The 24,144-nt window shown below is 43.5% G+C and overlaps 1 protein-coding gene across 2 annotated transcripts in view; it reads right to left on the bottom strand.

Annotated features, from left to right (window-relative positions):
* Positions 1 to 24,144, bottom strand: part of CACNA2D2 (calcium voltage-gated channel auxiliary subunit alpha2delta 2) — a 209,450-nt gene that overhangs the window by 133,827 nt on the left and 51,479 nt on the right. For both annotated transcript variants that reach the window (XM_066596905.1, XM_066596906.1), the window contains exon 2: positions 22,203 to 22,284. In XM_066596905.1, the coding sequence (XP_066453002.1) occupies positions 22,203 to 22,284 (82 nt within the window). The remainder of the gene's footprint in view (positions 1 to 22,202; positions 22,285 to 24,144) is intronic.

Genomic DNA, 24,144 nt, shown 5'->3' with positions numbered 1-24,144 from the left:
ACATGTTACCTGCACTGATACATTGTAACATCCCACACTGATACATGTTACCTGCACTGATACATTGTAACATCCCGGACTCCACACTGATACATGTTACCTGCACTGATACATTGTAACATCCCGGACTCCACACTGATACATGTTACCTGCACTGATACAATGTAACATCCTGGACTCCACACTGATACATGTTACCTGCACTGATACATTGTAACATCCTGGACTCCACACTGATACATGTTACCTGCACTGATACAGTGTAACATCCCGGACTCCACACTGATACATGTTACCTGCACTGATACATTGTAACATCCCACGCTGATACATGTTACCTGCACTGATACATTGTAACATCCCGGACTCCACACTGATACATGTTACCTGCACTGATACACTGTAACATCCCGGACTCCACACTGATACATGTTACCTACACTGATACATTGTAACATCCCGACTCCATACTGACACGTTACCTGCACTGATACATTGTAACATGCCGGACTCCACACTGATACATGTTGCCTGCACTGATACATTGTAACATCCCGGACTCCACACTGATGCATGTTACCTGCACTGATACATTGTAACATCCTGGACTCCACACTGATACATGTTACCTGCACTGATACATTGTAACATCCTGGACTCCAGACTGATACATGTTACCTGCACTGATACATTGTAACATCCCCGGACTCCACACTGATACATGTTACCTGCACTGATACATTGTAACATCCCGGACTCCACACCGATACATGTTGCCTGCACTGATACATTGTAACATCCCGGACTCCACACTGATACATGTTACCTGCACTGATACATTGTAACATCCCGGACTCCACACCGATACATGTTACCTGCACTGATACACTGTAACATCCCGGACTCCACACTGATACATGTTACCTGCACTGATACATTGTAACATCCTGGACTCCACACTGATACATGTTACCTGCACTGATACATTGTAACATCCTGGACTCCACACTGATACATGTTACCTGCACTGATACATTGTAACATCCCGGACTCCACACTGATACATGTTACCTGCACTGATACATTGTAACATCCTGGACTCCACACTGATACACGTTACCTGCACTGATACATTGTAACATCCCGGACTCCACACTGATGCATGTTACCTACACTGATACATTGTAACATCCCGGACTCCACACCGATACATGTTACCTGCACTGATACACTGTAACATCCCGGACTCCACACTGATACATGTTACCTGCACTGATACATTGTAACATCCCGGACTCCACACTGATACATGTTACCTGCACTGATATACTGTAACATCCTGGACTCCACACTGATACATGTTACCTGCACTGATATACTGTAACATCCCGGACTCCACACTGATACATGTTACCTGCACTGATACATTGTAACATCCTGGACTCCACACTGATACATGTTACCTGCACTGATACATTGTAACATCCCGGACTCCACACTGATACATGTTACCTGCACTGATACATTGTAACATCCCGGACTCAACACTGAGGGCTCAGTCACACGGGCGTTTTTTGGTCCGATTTGCAGACGCGCTTGCATAGCAATGGGATCGGTCATATGGCCATTTTTGATGCAGATGTGCCGATGATTATATGACACACCGATTCGCAGAACGCATGTAACTGCGTTCTGTGCAAATCGGTGTCCTTGTATATGCGCTCACGGGGCTGGCGGCAGCAGCGCAGACCCCATTGAGAACATATACTAAAGATTGTTCTCCTCTGCTACAGCTGTGGCAGAGAAGAACAATGTTCTCCCATTGAAAGCAATGGGCTGCCGGAAAGCACTGTATTAATTTTCAGGAAAGGGCTTAAAATACAAGCCCTTCCCTGAAAACCATGCAAAAAAGTGTAAAAAAAAAATATATATACTCACCTTTTTGCAGCTGCCGGAGTTCAGCCACATCCAGCCGGCAGTTCTCCTGAACTGCTTTCTGTAGTATTCAGCAGGCGGGGATTTAAAATCCCCGCCTGCTGAATGGGCTGCCTCTGATTGGTCACAGCCCTCAGCCAATCAGAGGCAGCTCTCACTCACCTATTCATGAATATATGAATGGGTGAGGGAGTGCTGCCTCTGATTGGCTGAGCACTGTGACCAATCAGAGGCAGCTCTCAGCTATTATATGACAGTTGAGAGCTGCCTCTGATTGGTCACAGCCCTCAGCCAATCAGAGACATCCCATTCAGCAGGCAGGGATTTTAAATCTCCGCCTGCTGAATACTACAGAAAGCAGTTCAGGAGAACTGCCGGCTGGACGCGGCTGAACTCCGGCAGCTGCAAAACGGTGAGTATATATTTTTTGTTGATTTTTAACACTTTTTTTGCATGGTTTTCAGGGAAGGGCTTATATTTTAAGCCCTTCCCCGAAAATTAATACAGCGCTTGCCAGCAACCCATTGCTTTCAATGGAGCTGGCTGTATTGCCGGCTCCATTGAATTCACTGGGCGAACATCCTTCTTCTCTGCCACAGCTGTGGCACAGCTGTGGCAGAGGATAGCGGGCAGCGCTTGTGTGACCGAGCCCTTTCGGCTGATAAATGCTGCTAGCAGCGTTTTTTTCAGCCGTGACGCTGGCCTCGATCACGCGATTTTTTGGAGCGCATCCGTTATGTGATCCGCAAATCACGCGAAAAATCGCCCGTGTGACTGAGGCCTGATACATGATGCCTGCACTGATACATTGTAACATCCCCGGACTCCACACTGATACATGTTACCTGCACTGATACATAGTAACATCCCAGACTCCACACTGATACATGTTACCTGCACTGATACATTGTAACATCCCGGACTCCACACTGATACATGTTACCTGCACTGATACATTGTAACATCCCGGACTCCACACTGAAACACGTTACCTGCACTGATACATTGTAACATCCTGGACTCCACACTGATACATGTTACCTGCACTGATACATTGTAACATCCCGGACTCCACACTGATACATGTTACCTGCACTGATACATTGTAACATCCTGGACTCCACACTGATACATGTTACCTGCACTGATACATTGTAACATCCCGGACTCCACACTGATACATGTTACCTGCACTGATACATTGTAACATCCTGGACTCCCCACTGATACATGTTACCTGCACTGATACATTGTAACATCCCGGACTCCACACTGATACATGTTACCTGCACTGATACATTGTAACATCCCACACGGATACACGTTACCTGCACTGATACATTGTAACATCCCAGACTCCACACTGATACATGTTACCTGCACTGATACATTGTAACATCCCGGACTCCACACTGATACATGTTACCTGCACTGGTACATTGTAACATCCCGGACTCCACACTGATACATGTTACCTGCACTGATGCATTGTAACATCCTGGACTCCACACTGATACATGTTACCTGCACTGATACATTGTAACATCCCACACTGATACATGTTACCTGCACTGATACATTGTAACATCCCGGACTCCACACTGATACATGTTACCTGCACTGATACATTGTAACATCCCGGACTCCACACTGATACATGTTACCTGCACTGATACAATGTAACATCCTGGACTCCACACTGATACATGTTACCTGCACTGATACATTGTAACATCCCGGACTCCACACTGATACATGTTACCTGCACTGATACATTGTAACATCCCAGACTCCACACTGATACATGTTACCTGCACTGATACATTGTAACATCCCACACTGATACATGTTACCTGCACTGATACATTGTAACATCCCCGGACTCCACACTGATACATGTTACCTGCACTGATACATAGTAACATCCCAGACTCCACACTGATACATGTTACCTGCACTGATACATTGTAACATCCCGGACTCCACACTGATACATGTTACCTGCACTGATACATTGTAACATCCCGGACTCCACACTGAAACACGTTACCTGCACTGATACATTGTAACATCCTGGACTCCACACTGATACATGTTACCTGCACTGATACATTGTAACATCCCGGACTCCACACTGATACATGTTACCTGCACTGATACATTGTAACATCCTGGACTCCCCACTGATACATGTTACCTGCACTGATACATTGTAACATCCCACACTGATACATGTTACCTGCACTGATACATTGTAACATCCCGGACTCCACACTGATACATGTTACCTGCACTGATACATTGTAACATCCCACACGGATACACGTTACCTGCACTGATACATTGTAACATCCCAGACTCCACACTGATACATGTTACCTGCACTGATACATTGTAACATCCCGGACTCCACACTGATACATGTTACCTGCACTGGTACATTGTAACATCCCGGACTCCACACTGATACATGTTACCTGCACTGATGCATTGTAACATCCTGGACTCCACACTGATACATGTTACCTGCACTGATACATTGTAACATCCCACACTGATACATGTTACCTGCACTGATACATTGTAACATCCCGGACTCCACACTGATACATGTTACCTGCACTGATACATTGTAACATCCCGGACTCCACACTGATACATGTTACCTGCACTGATACAATGTAACATCCTGGACTCCACACTGATACATGTTACCTGCACTGATACATTGTAACATCCTGGACTCCAGACTGATACATGTTACCTGCACTGATACATTGTAACATCCCACGCTGATACATGTTACCTGCACTGATACATTGTAACATCCCGGACTCCACACTGATACATGTTACCTGCACTGATACACTGTAACATCCCGGACTCCACACTGATACATGCTACCTGCACTGATACATTGTAACATCCCGGACTCCACACTGATACATGTTACCTGCACTGATACATTGTAACATCCCGGACTCCACACTGATACATGTTACCTGCACTGATACACTGTAACATCCCGGACTCCACACTGATACATGTTACCTGCACTGATACATTGTAACATCCCACACTGATACATGCTACCTGCACTGATACATTGTAACATCCCGGACTCCACACTGATACATGTTACCTACACTGATACATTGTAACATCCCGACTCCATACTGACACGTTACCTGCACTGATACATTGTAACATGCCGGACTCCACACTGATACATGTTGCCTGCACTGATACATTGTAACATCCCGGACTCCACACTGATGCATGTTACCTGCACTGATACATTGTAACATCCTGGACTCCACACTGATACATGTTACCTGCACTGATACATTGTAACATCCCGGACTCCACACTGATACATGTTACCTGCACTGATACATTGTAACATCCTGGACTCCACACTGATACATGTTACCTGCACTGATACATTGTAACATCCCGGACTCCACACCGATACATGTTGCCTGCACTGATACATTGTAACATCCCGGACTCCACACTGATACATGTTACCTGCACTGATACATTGTAACATCCTGGACTCCACACTGATACATGTTACCTGCACTGATACATTGCAACATCCCGGACTCCAGACTGATACATGTTACCTGCACTGATACATTGTAACATCCTGGACTCCACACTGATACATGTTACCTGCACTGATACATTGTAACATCCCGGACTCCACACTGATACATGTTACCTGCACTGATATACTGTAACATCCTGGACTCCACACTGATACATGTTACCTGCACTGATACATTGTAACATCCCGGACTCCACACTGATACATGTTACCTGCACTGATATACTGTAACATCCTGGACTCCACACTGATACATGTTACCTGCACTGATATACTGTAACATCCCGGACTCCACACTGATACATGTTACCTGCACTGATACATTGTAACATCCCGGACTCAACACTGAGGGCTCAGTCACACGGGCGTTTTTTGGTCCGATTTGCAGACGCGCTTGCATAGCAATGGGATCGGTCATATGGCCATTTTTGATGCAGATGTGCCGATGATTATATGACACACCGATTCGCAGAACGCATGTAACTGCGTTCTGTGCAAATCGGTGTCCTTGTATATGCGCTCACGGGGCTGGCGGCAGCAGCGCAGACCCCATTGAGAACATATACTAAAGATTGTTCTCCTCTGCTACAGCTGTGGCAGAGAAGAACAATGTTCTCCCATTGAAAGCAATGGGCTGCCGGAAAGCACTGTATTAATTTTCAGGAAAGGGCTTAAAATACAAGCCCTTCCCTGAAAACCATGCAAAAAAGTGTAAAAAAAAAAAATATACTCACCTTTTTGCAGCTGCCGGAGTTTAGCCACATCCAGCCGGCAGTTCTCCTGAACTGCTTTCTGTAGTATTCAGCAGGCGGGGATTTAAAATCCCCGCCTGCTGAATGGGCTGCCTCTGATTGGTCACAGCCCTCAGCCAATCAGAGGCAGCTCTCACTCACCTATTCATGAATATATGAATGGGTGAGGGAGTGCTGCCTCTGATTGGCTGAGCACTGTGACCAATCAGAGGCAGCTCTCAGCTATTATATGACAGTTGAGAGCTGCCTCTGATTGGTCACAGCCCTCAGCCAATCAGAGACATCCCATTCAGCAGGCAGGGATTTTAAATCTCCGCCTGCTGAATACTACAGAAAGCAGTTCAGGAGAACTGCCGGCTGGACGCGGCTGAACTCCGGCAGCTGCAAAACGGTGAGTATATATTTTTTGTTGATTTTTAACACTTTTTTTGCATGGTTTTCAGGGAAGGGCTTATATTTTAAGCCCTTCCCCGAAAATTAATACAGCGCTTGCCAGCAGCCCATTGCTTTCAATGGAGCTGGCTGTATTGCCGGCTCCATTGAATTCACTGGGCGAACATCCTTCTTCTCTGCCACAGCTGTGGCACAGCTGTGGCAGAGGATAGCGGGCAGCGCTTGTGTGACCGAGCCCTTTCGGCTGATAAATGCTGCTAGCAGCGTTTTTTTCAGCCGTGACGCTGGCCTCGATCACGCGATTTTTTGGAGCGCATCCGTTATGTGATCCGCAAATCACGCGAAAAATCGCCCGTGTGACTGAGGCCTGATACATGATGCCTGCACTGATACATTGTAACATCCCCGGACTCCACACTGATACATGTTACCTGCACTGATACATAGTAACATCCCAGACTCCACACTGATACATGTTACCTGCACTGATACATTGTAACATCCCGGACTCCACACTGATACATGTTACCTGCACTGATACATTGTAACATCCCGGACTCCAGACTGATACATGTTACCTGCACTGATACATAGTAACATCCCAGACTCCACACTGATACATGTTACCTGCACTGATACATTGTAACATCCCCGGACTCCACACTGATACATGTTACCTGCACTGATACATAGTAACATCCCAGACTCCACACTGATACATGTTACCTGCACTGACACATAGTAACATCCCAGACTCTACACTGGTACATGTTACCTGCACTGATACATTGTAACATCCCGGACTCCACACTGATACATGTTACCTGCACTGATACATTGTAACATCCCGGACTCCACACTGATACATGTTACCTGCACTGATACATTGTAACATCCCGGACTCCACACTGATACATGTTACCTGCACTGATACATTGTAACATCCTGGACTCCACACTGATGCATGTTACCTGCACTGATACATTGTAACATCCCGGACTCCACACTGATACACGTTACCTGCACTGATACAGTGTAACATCCCGGACTCCACACTGATACATGTTACCTGCACTGATACATTGTAACATCCCGGACTCCACACTGATACATGTTACCTGCACTGATACATTGTAACATCCTGGACTCCACACTGATACATGTTACCTGCACTGATACATTGTAACATCCTGGACTCCACACTGATACATGTTACGTGCACTGATACATTGTAACATCCCAGACTCCACACTGATACATGTTACCTGCACTGATACATTGTAACATCCTGGACTCCACACTGATACATGTTACCTGCACTGATACATTGTAACATCCTGGACTCCACACTGATACATGTTACCTGCACTGATACATTGTAACATCCCAGACTCCACACTGATACATGTTACCTGCACTGATACATTGTAACATCCCGGACTCCACACTGATACATGTTACCTGCACTGATACATTGTAACATCCCAGACTCCACACTGATACATGTTACCTGCACTGATACATTGTAACATCCTGGACTCCACACTGATACATGTTACCTGCACTGATACATTGTAACATCCCGGACTCCACACTGCTACACTGTAACATCCCGGACTACACACTGATACATGTTACCTGCACTGATACATTGTAACATCCTGGACTCCACACTGATACATGTTACCTGCACTGATACATTGTAACCTCCTGGACTCCACACTGATACATGTTACCTGCACTGATACATTGTAACATCCCGGACTCCACACTGATACCTGTTACCTGCACTGATACATTGTAACATCCCGGACTCCACACTGATACATGTTACCTGCACTGATACATTGTAACATCCTGGACTCCAGACTGATACATGTTACCTGCACTGATACATTGTAACATCCCGGACTCCACACTGATACGTTACCTGCACTGATACATTGTAACATCTCAGACTCCACACTGATACATGTTACCTGCACTGATACATTGTAACATCCCGGACTCCACACTGATACATGTTATCTGCACTGATACATTGTAACATCCCGGACTCCACACTGATACATGTTACCTGCACTGATACATTGTAACATCCCGGACTCCACACTGATACATGTTACCTGCACTGATACATTGTAACATCCTGGACTCCACACTGATACATGTTACCTGCACTGATACATTGTAACATCCCAGACTCCACACTGATACATGTTACCTGCACTGATACATTGTAACATGCCAGACTCCACACTGATACATGTTACCTGCACTGATACATTGTAACATCCCAGACTCCACACTGATACATGTTACCTGCACTGATACATTGTAACATCCCAGACTCCACACTGATACATATTACCTGCACTGATACATTGTAACATCCCGACTCCACACTGATACATGTTACCTGCACTGATACATTGTAACATCCCAGACTCCACACTGATACATGTTACCTGCACTGATACATTGTAACATCCTGGACTCCACACTGATACATGTTACCTGCACTGATACATTGTAACATCCCAGACTCCACACTGATACATGTTACCTGCACTGATACATTGTAACATCCTGGACTCCACACTGATACATGTTACCTGCACTGATACATTGTAACATCCCGGACTCCACACTGCTACACTGTAACATCCCGGACTACACACTGATACATGTTACCTGCACTGATACATTGTAACATCCTGGACTCCACACTGATACATGTTACCTGCACTGATACATTGTAACCTCCTGGACTCCACACTGATACATGTTACCTGCACTGATACATTGTAACATCCCGGACTCCACACTGATACCTGTTACCTGCACTGATACATTGTAACATCCCGGACTCCACACTGATACATGTTACCTGCACTGATACATTGTAACATCCTGGACTCCAGACTGATACATGTTACCTGCACTGATACATTGTAACATCCCGGACTCCACACTGATACGTTACCTGCACTGATACATTGTAACATCTCAGACTCCACACTGATACATGTTACCTGCACTGATACATTGTAACATCCCGGACTCCACACTGATACATGTTATCTGCACTGATACATTGTAACATCCCGGACTCCACACTGATACATGTTACCTGCACTGATACATTGTAACATCCCGGACTCCACACTGATACATGTTACCTGCACTGATACATTGTAACATCCTGGACTCCACACTGATACATGTTACCTGCACTGATACATTGTAACATCCCAGACTCCACACTGATACATGTTACCTGCACTGATACATTGTAACATGCCAGACTCCACACTGATACATGTTACCTGCACTGATACATTGTAACATCCCAGACTCCACACTGATACATGTTACCTGCACTGATACATTGTAACATCCCAGACTCCACACTGATACATATTACCTGCACTGATACATTGTAACATCCCGACTCCACACTGATACATGTTACCTGCACTGATACATTGTAACATCCCAGACTCCACACTGATACATGTTACCTGCACTGATACATTGTAACATCCTGGACTCCACACTGATACATGTTACCTGCACTGATACATTGTAACATCCCGGACTCCACACTGCTACACTGTAACATCCCGGACTACACACTGATACATGTTACCTGCACTGATACATTGTAACATCCTGGACTCCACACTGATACATGTTACCTGCACTGATACATTGTAACCTCCTGGACTCCACACTGATACATGTTACCTGCACTGATACATTGTAACATCCCGGACTCCACACTGATACCTGTTACCTGCACTGATACATTGTAACATCCCGGACTCCACACTGATACATGTTACCTGCACTGATACATTGTAACATCCTGGACTCCACACTGATACCTGTTACCTGCACTGATACATTGAAACATTCTGGACTCCAGACTGATACATGTTACCTGCACTGATACATTGTAACATCCCGGACTCCACACTGATACGTTACCTGCACTGATACATTGTAACATCTCAGACTCCACACTGATACATGTTACCTGCACTGATACATTGTAACATCCCGGACTCCACACTGATACATGTTATCTGCACTGATACATTGTAACATCCCGGACTCCACACTGATACATGTTACCTGCACTGATACATTGTAACATCCCGGACTCCACACTGATACATGTTACCTGCACTGATACATTGTAACATCCCAGACTCCACACTGATACATGTTACCTGCACTGATACATTGTAACATCCCGGACTCCACACTGATACACGTTACCTGCACTGATACATTGTAACATCCTGGACTCCACACTGATACATGTTACCTGCACTGATACATAGTAACATCCCGGACTCCACACTAATACATGTTACCTGCACTGATACATTGTAACATCCCAGACTCCACACTGATACATGTTACCTGCACTGATACATTGTAACATCCTGGACTCCACACTGATACATGTTACCTGCACTGATACATTGTAACATCCCGACTCCACACTGATACATGTTACCTGCACTGATACATTGTAACATCCCAGACTCCACACTGATACATGTTACCTGCACTGATACATTGTAACATCCTGGACTCCACACTGATACATGTTACCTGCACTGATACATTGTAACATCCCGGACTCCACACTGCTACACTGTAACATCCCGGACTACACACTGATACATGTTACCTGCACTGATACATTGTAACATCCTGGACTCCACACTGATACATGTTACCTGCACTGATACATTGTAACCTCCTGGACTCCACACTGATACATGTTACCTGCACTGATACATTGTAACATCCCGGACTCCACACTGATACCTGTTACCTGCACTGATACATTGTAACATCCCGGACTCCACACTGATACATGTTACCTGCACTGATACATTGTAACATCCTGGACTCCACACTGATACCTGTTACCTGCACTGATACATTGAAACATTCTGGACTCCAGACTGATACATGTTACCTGCACTGATACATTGTAACATCCCGGACTCCACACCGATACGTTACCTGCACTGATACATTGTAACATCTCAGACTCCACACTGATACATGTTACCTGCACTGATACATTGTAACATCCCGGACTCCACACTGATACATGTTATCTGCACTGATACATTGTAACATCCCGGACTCCACACTGATACATGTTACCTGCACTGATACATTGTAACATCCCGGACTCCACACTGATACATGTTACCTGCACTGATACATTGTAACATCCTGGACTCCACACTGATACATGTTACCTGCACTGATACATTGTAACATCCCAGACTCCACACTGATACATGTTACCTGCACTGATACATTGTAACATGCCAGACTCCACACTGATACATGTTACCTGCACTGATACATTGTAACATCCCAGACTCCACACTGATACATGTTACCTGCACTGATACATTGTAACATCCCAGACTCCACACTGATACATATTACCTGCACTGATACATTGTAACATCCCGACTCCACACTGATACATGTTACCTGCACTGATACATTGTAACATCCCAGACTCCACACTGATACATGTTACCTGCACTGATACATTGTAACATCCCGGACTCCACACTGATACACGTTACCTGCACTGATACATTGTAACATCCTGGACTCCACACTGATACATGTTACCTGCACTGATACATAGTAACATCCCGGACTCCACACTAATACATGTTACCTGCACTGATACATTGTAACATCCCAGACTCCACACTGATACATGTTACCTGCACTGATACATTGTAACATCCTGGACTCCACACTGATACATTGCAACATCCTGGACTCCAGGCTGATAGTGTACATGTTACCTGCACTGATACATTGTAACAAACTATCAGGACAACAGAGATCTGTGCTGCTGCTCATGTGTTTATCTCACAGAAGTTTGTCTGCAATGTACATTGTAACAAACCCTCAGCTTAAAATCTGCATCGCCACACGTGAAAAGATAGCGACCGCTTACAATGGTCTGCAATGGGAAAGGTCTCATTGAAAACCAGGGGCAATGCGTTCCGAAAAAACGCACAAATATAGAACATGCTGTGATTTGTTTTCCTCGCAGCATGTGAATAAATCCATTCATGAGTTTTGTGTGTATCGCATCGCAAGAAAAATCTGCAATAATCTTGTTTGTGTGAATAAACCCAGACTGACAGCAAGCAGAGCTCTTGAAACAGGTAAGGAATGGAAACAGCGTTAGGCCTCATTCACACGGGGGGTTCTTACCTAGCTATTTAGCAGCGATAAAACATCAACCAAATCGCGCACATGTGAAGCATTGGATTCATTCACATGGGCGATTTTTGGGCGCGTGGAAAAAAAATTGCATTGTCAAAACGTGAAATCAAACATGATTTTTCATGCTGCATCAAAAGATCGCTCTTGACCCATCTTTTGACGAAAAACACTGGAAGCTCCCATAGATTTTTATGGGAGCTGAAAAAAGTTAGGGGGCTCTATTTAAGCATTCTGAGGATTTCTGCCAACCGACGGAATTCCACGCTGCAGTGTATTTTTCACGCAATACACCCGTGTGAATGGACGAGTAAACACTAATTAATCTCAGGACTCGATCGGGGCTCTCCACAGACAGCGTAAAAATGCATCGCCGGTGTGAATGAAGCCTTGAGCAAACCTCTCCCCTATTAGTCAGGTCTCCAGGTGACCTGGCATCCCTGTGGCTTCCCATCCAGATGACCACATCCAGTAGTCATGCAGTAGCCGCAGCACAGAGACCACACGGATGAGGCCCAATGTACAGGAATGTCCGCTGATATCACTCGTCATAATGTTTCAGCGCTGATGCCGAGCATTATATTTCCTGCTGTTGCTTTAAGAGATTAACCATGGTCCTTATTATCGGACCAGATGCCAGTCGCAGTGTATCTACCCCGGAATGTAGCAGCAGTTAATGAACTATATAGGCTGCAATACCTACAAATCCAACCTGAGGTGCTGTAGATTAACCCTATGAGGACAATGAGATGTGACGAGATACAGTTCACAGAAATACTCCGTTATCTCGCCGAGCGCCTCAATCTGTCCAAGATGTGAAGCTTATCAGCCAATCACAGTGTGCAGCCAGCCTGATTAATGGTGTGTCCGCTCAGACCCACGGCATTACGAGAAAACTGCCAGTGTCTGGACACGTTACACACACACAGCCCCGCAACATGACAGAGGGGAACATACACCCAACACAGAGATGGCGAGATGCATGCTAACCGCTAGACAGCGTGACATCCACAACCGACTGTCATCATGTACGGACCAGAGAAGAAGCAAACAGTCTCCCATGTGTATAACCTTACTGTAATCCATAGGAGCCATATTATAACAGTCACATTCTTGTACATAGGGGTCCGTATTATAGCAGTTATATTCTTGTACATAGGGGCAGTATTATAGCAGTTATATTCTTGTACATAGGGGGCAGTATTATAGTAGTTATATTCTTGTACATACAGGGCAGTATTATAGTAGTTATATTCTTGTACATAGGGGACAATATTATAGTAGTTATATTCTTGTACATAGGAGGCAGTATTATAGTAGTTATATTATTGTACATAGAGGCAGTCTTTTAGTAGTTATATTCCTGTACATAGGGGACAATATTATAGTAGTTCTATTATTGTACATAGGGGCAGTATTATAGTAGTTATATTCTTGTACATAGGAGGCAGTATTATAATAGTTATATACTTGTACATAGGAGGCAGTATTATAGTAGTTATATTCTTGTACATAGGGGGCAGTATTATAGTAGTTCTATTATTGTACATAGGGGCAGTATTATAGTAGTTATATTCTTGTACATAGGAGGCAGTATTATAATAGTTATATACTTGTACATAGGAGGCAGTATTATAGTAGTTATATTCTTGTACATAGGGGGCAGTATTATAGTAGTTATATTCTTGTACATAGGGGGCATTATTATAGTAGTTATATTCTTGTACATAGGAGGCAGTATTATAGTAGTTATATTCTTGAACATAGGGGACAGTATTATAGTACTTATATTCTTGTACATAGGAGGCAGTATTATTGCAGTTATATTCTTGTACATAGAAGGCAGTATTATATTAGTTATATTCTTGTACATAGGGGGTAATATTTTGGTAGTTATATTCTTGTACATAGGGACAGTATTATAGTAGTTATATTCTTGTACATAGGGGACAATATTATAGTAGTTATATTCTTGTACATACAGGGCAGTATTATAGTAGTTATATTCTTGTACATAGGGGACAATATTATAGTAGTTATATTCTTGTACATAGGAGGCAGTATTATAGTAGTTATATTATTGTACATAGAGGCAGTCTTTTAGTAGTTATATTCCTGTACATAGGGGACAATATTATAGTAGTTCTATTATTGTACATAGGGGCAGTATTATAGTAGTTATATTCTTGTACATAGGAGGCAGTATTATAATAGTTATATACTTGTACATAGGAGGCAGTATTATAGTAGTTATATTCTTGTACATGGGGGGCAGTATTATAGTAGTTATATTCTTGTACATTGGAGGCAGTATTATTGCAGTTATATTCTTGTACATGGGGGCAGTATTATTGTAGTTATATTCTTGTACATAGGGGGAAGTATTATAGTAGTTGTATTCTTGTACATAGGGAGCAGTATTATAGTAGTTATATTCTTGTACATAGGGGGCAGTATTATAGTAGTTATAGTCTTGTACATAGGGGGCAGTATTATAGTAGTTTTAGTCTTGTACATAGGGGGCAGTATTATAGTAGTTATAGTCTTGTACATACGGGGCAGTATTATAGTAGTTATATTCTTGTACATTGGAGGCAGTATTATAGTAGTTATATTCTTGTACATTGAAGGCAGTATTATAGTAGTTATATTCTTGTACATAGCAGGCAGTATTATAGTAGTTACATTCTTGTACATAGGAGGCAGTATTATAGTAGTTATATTCTTGTACATAGGGGGCAGTATTATAGTAGTTATATTCTTGTACATAGGGGGCAGTATTATAGTAGTTATAGTCTTGTACATAGGGGGCAGTATTATAGTAGTTATAGTCTTGTACATAGGGGGCAGTATTATAGTAGTTATAGTCTTGTACATACGGGGCAGTATTATAGTAGTTATATTCTTGTACATTGGAGGCAGTATTATAGTAGTTATATTCTTGTAAATCGGGAGCAGTATTATAGTACTTATATTCTTGTACACAGGAGCAGTATTATAGTAGTTATATTCTTGTATATAGGGGGCAGTATTATAGTAGTTATATTCTTGTACATAGGGGGCAGTATTATAGTAGTTATATTCTTGTACATTGGAGGCAGTATTATTGCAGTTATATTCTTGTACATGGAGGCAGTATTATTGTAGTTATATTCTTGTACATAGGGGGAAGTATTATAGTAGTTGTATTCTTGTACATAGGGAGCAGTATTATAGTAGTTATATTCTTGTACATTGGAGGCAGTATTATAGTAGTTATATTCTTGTACATTGGAGGCAGTATTATAGTAGTTATATTCTTGTACATTGGAGGCAGTATTATAGTAGTTATATTCTTGTACATAGCAGGCAGTATTATAGTAGTTACATTCTTGTACATAGGAGGCAGTATTATAGTAGTTATATTCTTGTACATAGGGGGCAGTATTATAGTAGTTATATTCTTGTACATAGGGGGCAGTATTATAGTAGTTATAGTCTTGTACATAGGGGGCAGTATTATAGTAGTTATAGTCTTGTACATAGGGGGCAGTATTATAGTAGTTATAGTCTTGTACATACGGGGCAGTATTATAGTAGTTATATTCTTATACATAGAGGGCAGTTGTTACGATACTAGTGGGCTACCTAGGTACTCACGGCGCGGGGCTCCCTAAACTTCACGCACGCCACTGTCCCTTCCTCGAGATAGCCCTGATGGTGGACACGTCCAGGCCGCCAACTCTGACCCTACACTTCCTAGGGGGGACAGGCAGGGGGATGCTCTACTTATGCAAGAGACTACTACCCACTAGCACCGACAGGAAAGGCAGATGACACTAACCAACACGAACAATACAAACAGGACAGAGGCAGATGGAAAAGCCTGGCTGATAACAGAAAGCAAAGCAGACAATAACAAGGTCAAACGGACAAGCTGACAGAAGCAGGATACCAAACGACGCAGACTGGAAACCCTGGCTGATAACAGCGAGGGCTAGCAGACAAGCTGACAGAAGCAGGATAAAAATAAAGGCAGACTGGCTAGCACACTGAGGGAAAGGCACAAGGTACCAAGGCCAGACTACTAGCAGGTCAGAGTACCGGGCTACACAGAGGACACTGCAAAACTGCACGTGAACAATAATCGGCAACTCCCAGGCAGCAAGAGCTGGATATTATAGGGAAGCGGGAGGAGCCGATAGGTAGATAGACCTGTCAATCACAAGCACACTTCTCAGACACCAAGCAGGGTAATTAACCTGACTGGAAGGCACAGGAGCTGTTAACCCTGTCTCGTCTGGACAGAACAAAGTGTGCTGGCAAACATAACAATGAGCTGACAGGCGTAACAGCAGTATTATAGTAGTTATATTTTTGTACATAGGAGCAGAATTACAGTAGGTATAATCTTGTACATAGGGGCAGTATTATAGTAGGTATATTCTTGTACACGGGGGCAGTATTATAGTAGGTATACTCTTGTACATAGGGGCAGTATTATAGTAGGTATATTCTTGTACATAGGAGCAGTATTATAGTAGTTATATTCTTGTACATAGGGGGCAGTATTATAGTAGTTAAATTCTTGTACATAGGGGCAGTATTATAGTAGTTATATTCTTGTACATAGGGGGCAGTATTGTAGTAGTTATATTCTTGTACATAGGGGCAGTATTATAGTAGTTATAGTCTTGTACATAGGAGCAGTACTATAGTAGTTACGTTCTTGTACATAGGAGGCAGTATTATAGTTGTTATATTCTTGTACATAGGAGGCAGTATTATAGTAGTTATATTCTTGTACATAGGGGGCAGTATTGTAGTAGTTATATTCTTGTACATAGGGGCAGTATTATAGTAGTTATAGTCTTGTACATAGGAGCAGTACTATAGTAGTTACGTTCTTGTACATAGGAGGCAGTATTATAGTTGTTATATTCTTGTACATAGGAGGCAGTATTATAGTAGTTATAGTCTTCTACATAGGGGGTAGTATTATAGTAGTTATATTCGTGTACATAGGGAGCAGTATTATAGTAGTTATATTCTTGTACTTAAGTGGCAGTATTATAGTAGTTATATTCTTGTACATAGGGAGCAGTATTATAGTAGTTATATTCTTGTACTTAAGTGGCAGTATTATAGTAGTTATATTCTTGTACATAGGGAGCAGTATTATAGTAGTTATATTCTTGTACTTAAGTGGCAGTATTATAGTAGTTATATTCTTGTACATGGGGGGCAGTATTATAGTAGTTATATTCTTATACATAGGGAGCAGTATCACAGTAGTTGTATTCTTGTACATAGGGGGCAGTATTATAGTAGTTATATTCTTGTACACAGGGGGCAGTATTATAGTAGTTATATTCTTGTACATAGGGGGCAGTATTATTGTAGTTATATTCTTGTACATAGGGGGACACTATTCGAGTAGTTCTATTCTTGTAGATAGTGGGCAGTATTATAGTAGTCATATCCTACTTCATTCTAAGTATAGATAAGTTGGCTGAAAAAGAACATTTTTTTATGTGATCTCATCAATTATCAAAATTGACTAAAATTAAAGCATAAAAATGTCAAATCAACATTTCATAAATCAGTTCTAGAATTGGGAGACTTAGACTTGCACTGGGTAGATAAATCTGCTCCTCTGTGTGTAGAATTCCTGAATTTGTACAGATCAGCTCCACGCCGCCTTCTCCGCATCTCGCAGTAATAAGCATATATTTGCTGTGCGGTGCATTGTGTCAGGTCGTTTATGGATTTTGTATCCGCATTACGGCAGGTGGGACAATTTCCTGCGCTCTCAGTCCACTCACTCATCTCTGGACACCCGGAGCTGTGTCACTTGCCCATCAGTGCAGAGCGCTCGCCCTGGGGACGATGCAGAACGAGTGATTTAATGCTAATAACAGTATTAAGCGGCCGCCTCCTCCCCGGCCTCTGTCACCCACAAGTGTCACCTCCAGGGACAAGAAATCCAATCAAGATCCGCCACTGTCTTGAGGAAGCTCGCAGCCCAAAGGACGGCGCAGATTGCCAAAAAAAATCCGCTAGCAGCGCCTGGCGCACATTAATCACCACCCGGGGGGACAGGTCCCAGCCACATTCATTTGTCAGAAGCCGCTCCACATAACTTATTGCAGACACATTAGCATCTCATTTGCATGTCATTAGTGGAACGAGTGCTGGGTGTTTGTGGAAAGCCGTATACGATGCTACCAGCACCATCAATAGCTGGAACCGGCTCTCCGAATCACAAAGCTGGAAAGGGGGAGGGGGAATATGAGGGAAACATCTAAATTATTCCACCCCGCATGATTTAATAGAACTACACGGCTGCATTACTCCCTGTAAGTGCTGCTATCATTTAACCTCTCCCAAAATGGCCTCTCTCCGCCGCGCATAATGTTCCCTGATTGCTCCACAGAATGCGCCCAGCGCTGACCTCTCACCTCCCCAGCTGCTGTCGGGATGCACCAAGATATGCACTTCAGCGCCAACTAAAACAACCTTTACGGTTCTCTATATACGCCCTCGCTATAAGAATCCTGCGGATCCTGAACCACCATGGTATACCATATCCTTGTAGCAAATGTTATCCCGCACGGAGAGACTCCGCACATCTGGTTGTGGGTGACAATATGGCCACCGCACCCGGCTTTCCCATATGAAATTATTTGAATCTCGAAAAGCTGGTCGCCAACCCATGTGGGGGCTGTAGCGAAAGCCATATTGGTTGTCACCCTACTTTCTCAAATACCGATGCAGTTTTTTTTGGAGGATGCTGCATACCAGAAGGGAGGCGAGACAGCTGCACTTAGTGATCTCTGAGACTTGTAGTTCCCCTGCTATAATCCTAAGCGTGCGATCGCTTTTCCGTTAGGACTGTCAGTTGTAATTCTATCTCTCTCTGTCCCTTTTTGGAGCAGAAAAGCTAAATTAAAATGAAAATTAATATTTCTGTTTTTTTTCCCCATTTATTTAAATGGTCTTTTAAAAAAGGAAAGTTTTCAGTTTGCTTCCGGTCACTTTCCGTTTTTCTGAAAATCCATTTAAATGAATGGGGATGGAAAAGGGAAACGCTTATCTCGTTTTAATTCTACAACTCAGCTCCGTAAATATAAAAGATGATCAGTTTGACTTCAGTTTACAATACGCTTTTTGTCAGCTTTAAATGGATCCGTTTTTTTAACTTGTCGGTCCGCAGGCTTCTCCCTCCTCCTCTGTTCACCTGATGCATGTTCTCCAGTCCTGTCTGTGCATGTCTGCTTAAAGGACCTGTACCACAATTGCAAGTTATGTCCTATCTACAGGATATCCTTAGGATAGGGGATAACTTGCTGATCGATGGGGGTCTCTCCGCTGATACCCCTGCCGATCTGCAGAACAGGTCTCCCGTGTCCCGCTCTGCTTGCACTGCGGGGGTTGCTTCTTTTTCCGCAGTGACATCACTGTAGCGCTGGAAAAGCTTTCATTCCACTCATTTCAATGGGGCTCATGGAAATAGCCAAACGGATATTTCTGAGGTCCCACTGAAGTGAATGGCACACTAGTGCGCTTGCACGACCAAGGCTCCAGTCTCCTGCTTATTGTGGGGCAAGCAGTAATCCCGCAATAAGAATTGGGGACACAGAACCCTTATTTTCAAGATTGGCAGGGATCTCAGGGGTGAGACCCCCCACCAATCGTTAAGTTACCCCTGTAGAGAGGGGATAGCCTGCAATTGTGATACAACGCCATTCAAAACGGAAGACAGACAGAAACAAATTATGGCTTTACGTTTGCTTACTTATGCCTGCCATAGACTTCAATGCAAACAAGAAGAAAAAACGGAGAGATGCTTTGCATTCGGTTTCAGGTTTTTGGGGAAAAAAGTGCTGTAAGCAGCAATTATTTTCACTAAAAAAACCCCCAAAAAAACAGAAAGCAAACGAAACGGACTCAAATGGAAACCCGTGTGAAAGCAAAAATATGTATTGCTCTCTATGGGTTCCGCTATTAATCAGCTTGCTTCCATTTTTATTAAAAATGGAAAATAAAAACTGACCCAGATGTAAAATCACGCTTGGGCCTCCACACACAGGCGTATTTGGGTCCGTGTGTGGTCCATTTTTATTCACAGACAGTACGCGCACCTATTATAGCCTATGGGACTATGCAAACTGATGGTTGCTCAATGGTCTTCGCAAAAAAAAAACGAGGGTTAGGACATGCAAATACATGTCAATGCGTGAGCCATCTGTGTATCATACAGTTTTCTATGTGCTGTCCAATGGAAGTTGCACCCGAACCTCCTGGGCGCAACACGCACAAACGGCAATTGTGCGCCCGTCCTCAGTCACCGTACGAGATTGATAATGTAAATTTAGTGAGTACATTTCTAAAATCAGGTTTTTCCAGCCGTCGAGCAGATAAGCGGTACGCGGCTGTCGTGCTCACAGCAGATACGAGAATAGCTCATCAGCAAGATAGCGCCAGGCTGGCTCCTCCTGATGCGACATTAAGACGCTGCTCTTAATTAAAATAATAAACAATGTATCAGTGACAGTGTGACACTATCCGGAGGAGGCCACCGCAGGCAGGACGCATATACATTATTCATGAGAGGCGGCCTCATTATGCAAATTCATTAAGAGCCACAACATATGTTTCTCCTAAATGGGGAGAGGTGGGCGTCACTGCGAGAGACACGGAGGAGGAGGGAAGGTGACATCCAGCTTTCCCGGACCCCGGATGGCGAATAGATCTAGTAGTATGATGAAAAGGAAAAAAATAAGACATCTGAATGACAACTGCATTAGGAACTATAATGGCGGCCATATTGGTTGCCACCCTGATATCACTACGCCCAGTCTTTATGGATTATCAGGGAGCTACACAGTACAGGGAGTAGTTGCGCAGCAGTGATGTAACATGATAAAAGCGCAGCATACAATAGCGCACGTATGTCTGGGACGAGAAAAAAAATAAATAAAAAAATCGCCAAATCCACAATATATTATTATGATGATGTAACTAGAGAGGAGATATTTGGAGATATTCGTATTCACAGGAGTCAATCCTTCACAGTACAATCCAATTGGACAGATGATGTATGGAAAGAAAGAACGCCGACTACATCTGACAATTCAGTCACAGTTGTGATGCGGAGTCCCCAGACCAAGGAATCCAACACACAGACCTTACGGCTAATGGCGGAGATAACCTGATGGGTCAGTAGTACTTACCCCCTGTAACTGCTGAGAACCTGCGAAGTTCCTCATAACCTGGTGAAATTCTCGCTCCAGCCGCGTTGCCCAGTACTGCATCCTGCAAGAGAGAATAGGAGGGGTCAGTAAGAAGCAAAGGGGTCACATAAAAGGTAAGGGTTAAAGGGGTTGTCCACTTGTAAACATCAAGAGTAGATCTGGTAGGGATCAGCTGTTCGGCAGGCCCCTCCATTTGTGCATGAAGCAGACACCTCTGTTCCCAATGCAGTGGCCAAGCTTGGTAATACAGACAAAGTTTCCTTTTAAGTGAAAAATTTGCAATACCAAGTCTGGCCACTGCAGTGGGAACAGAGCTGTCTGTGTCCTGCAGAAATCAGGTCATTGTATGAGCGCATTGGCCCAGCGCACAGCTGGTAAGTGGAGATGACAAAGCCCAGACTGATCTACTGTTGATAGGCCCAACAATAGTTTGCAACTGGACAACCCCTTTAAAGTTTAAAGAAGTCTTACACTTTCATAAGGCACCATCACAGTACAAAGTTTTGCAACATGGTAACACACTTTGGAGAAAATTTACGCACTGACTTATGCCAATTTTCTGGTATTAAAGTCACAAATGTGCGACTTTTTGACTGGCCACACATGGGCAAACTTTATGATGGACTAAGTTTATTTCACCTTTTGTGTTTGAATTCCTCACTATTTCCAAGACCTCTGCCTGTTGTCAGTGAATGGTGTATACATAGTTGGCGTTGGCTTCACCCAAGGCAAAGATTCTGCCCTGTAGGGTAATTACAAAGATTCTTCCCAGTGTGAAACCCTCATATCCACAAGCGGATCCACAGCCTCATTTAGCAAAACTGTCTTGACAGTAAGACGGTCCTTGTTTCCCATAGCAACCAATCACAGCGCAGCGTTCCATTTCTCAAGCTGCTGAGGTAATTGTGATTGGCTGTTATGAGCAACAAGGACATCTAAGGCTAGTTTCACACAGGTGGCAAAATTGCGTCTTTGTTCCCGTGATTTTTGACCGGTAGCGATGCTTTTTCTTGAGAATAATCTGGCATTGCTGCCACCTACAATAAAATCGTGCGTTTTTTTTTTTTATCGCAAAACTTAATAGGACTTTCTAATGTTAAAAACGCACTGCACAAAAATCGCAAATTGTGCTTTGCGCTGCGATGAAAAGGAGACTCCATATGGAAACACAGGAGATTAAAAAAAAAAAAAAGAAGATAGGGCATGCCGCGATTTTTTTTCTCTCGCAACATCGCGTCAGTGAAAACGTTGCTAATGTGAGGTAAACAATTGAAAATAATTAGTTTCAGAATTCTGCTTTTTTACACACTGAATGGCTGAGCGCTGCCTCTGATTGGCTGAGCTCTGTGACCAATCATTTTTCAATCCCCGGCCACCAGAAGACAGATGAAGACTGACGGGGACGAATGAAAAGAAGAGCCTGACGGCTTTTCTAGGTGAGTTAATTGTTTTTTTTTACATTTTTTTTTTTTTACGGCTATGGATGATTTTCAGGGTAGGTCTAATATTTCAACCCCTCACCCCGAAAATCATCGCTGCAGGGAAAGCAATGGGATAGCATCATGGACCTCTGCCAGAGCTATGACAGCTATGGCAGGGGATTCCTTCATCCCTGTGTGGTCCCCATGGAGATGAAGGAATCCCCCGCCATAGCTATCACAGCTGTGTCAGGGGAGTGCGATGTACTCCCTATGTTTTCAATGGGGCCAGTGCTGCTGCCCCCGGCCCCTTTGAAAACAATGGGTGATAGCGCAGAGGTTTCTTAGCGCTGTGATGCTTGAGTGAAAACATCGCAAATGAATATGAAACCATTGAGAATCAGGTCTTCCTTTTTTTCCGCGCAAAACACGGTAATCAGAACAAGCTCATTGGACTCAGTGGGTTCTATTACGTGCCTTGCGCGGGCACATTTTGCGTGCGC

Source organism: Eleutherodactylus coqui, chromosome 3, assembly GCF_035609145.1.
Source record: "Eleutherodactylus coqui strain aEleCoq1 chromosome 3, aEleCoq1.hap1, whole genome shotgun sequence".
Lineage (NCBI taxonomy): Eukaryota > Metazoa > Chordata > Amphibia > Anura > Eleutherodactylidae > Eleutherodactylus > Eleutherodactylus coqui.
This window is presented reverse-complemented; position numbering and strand designations above follow the sequence as displayed.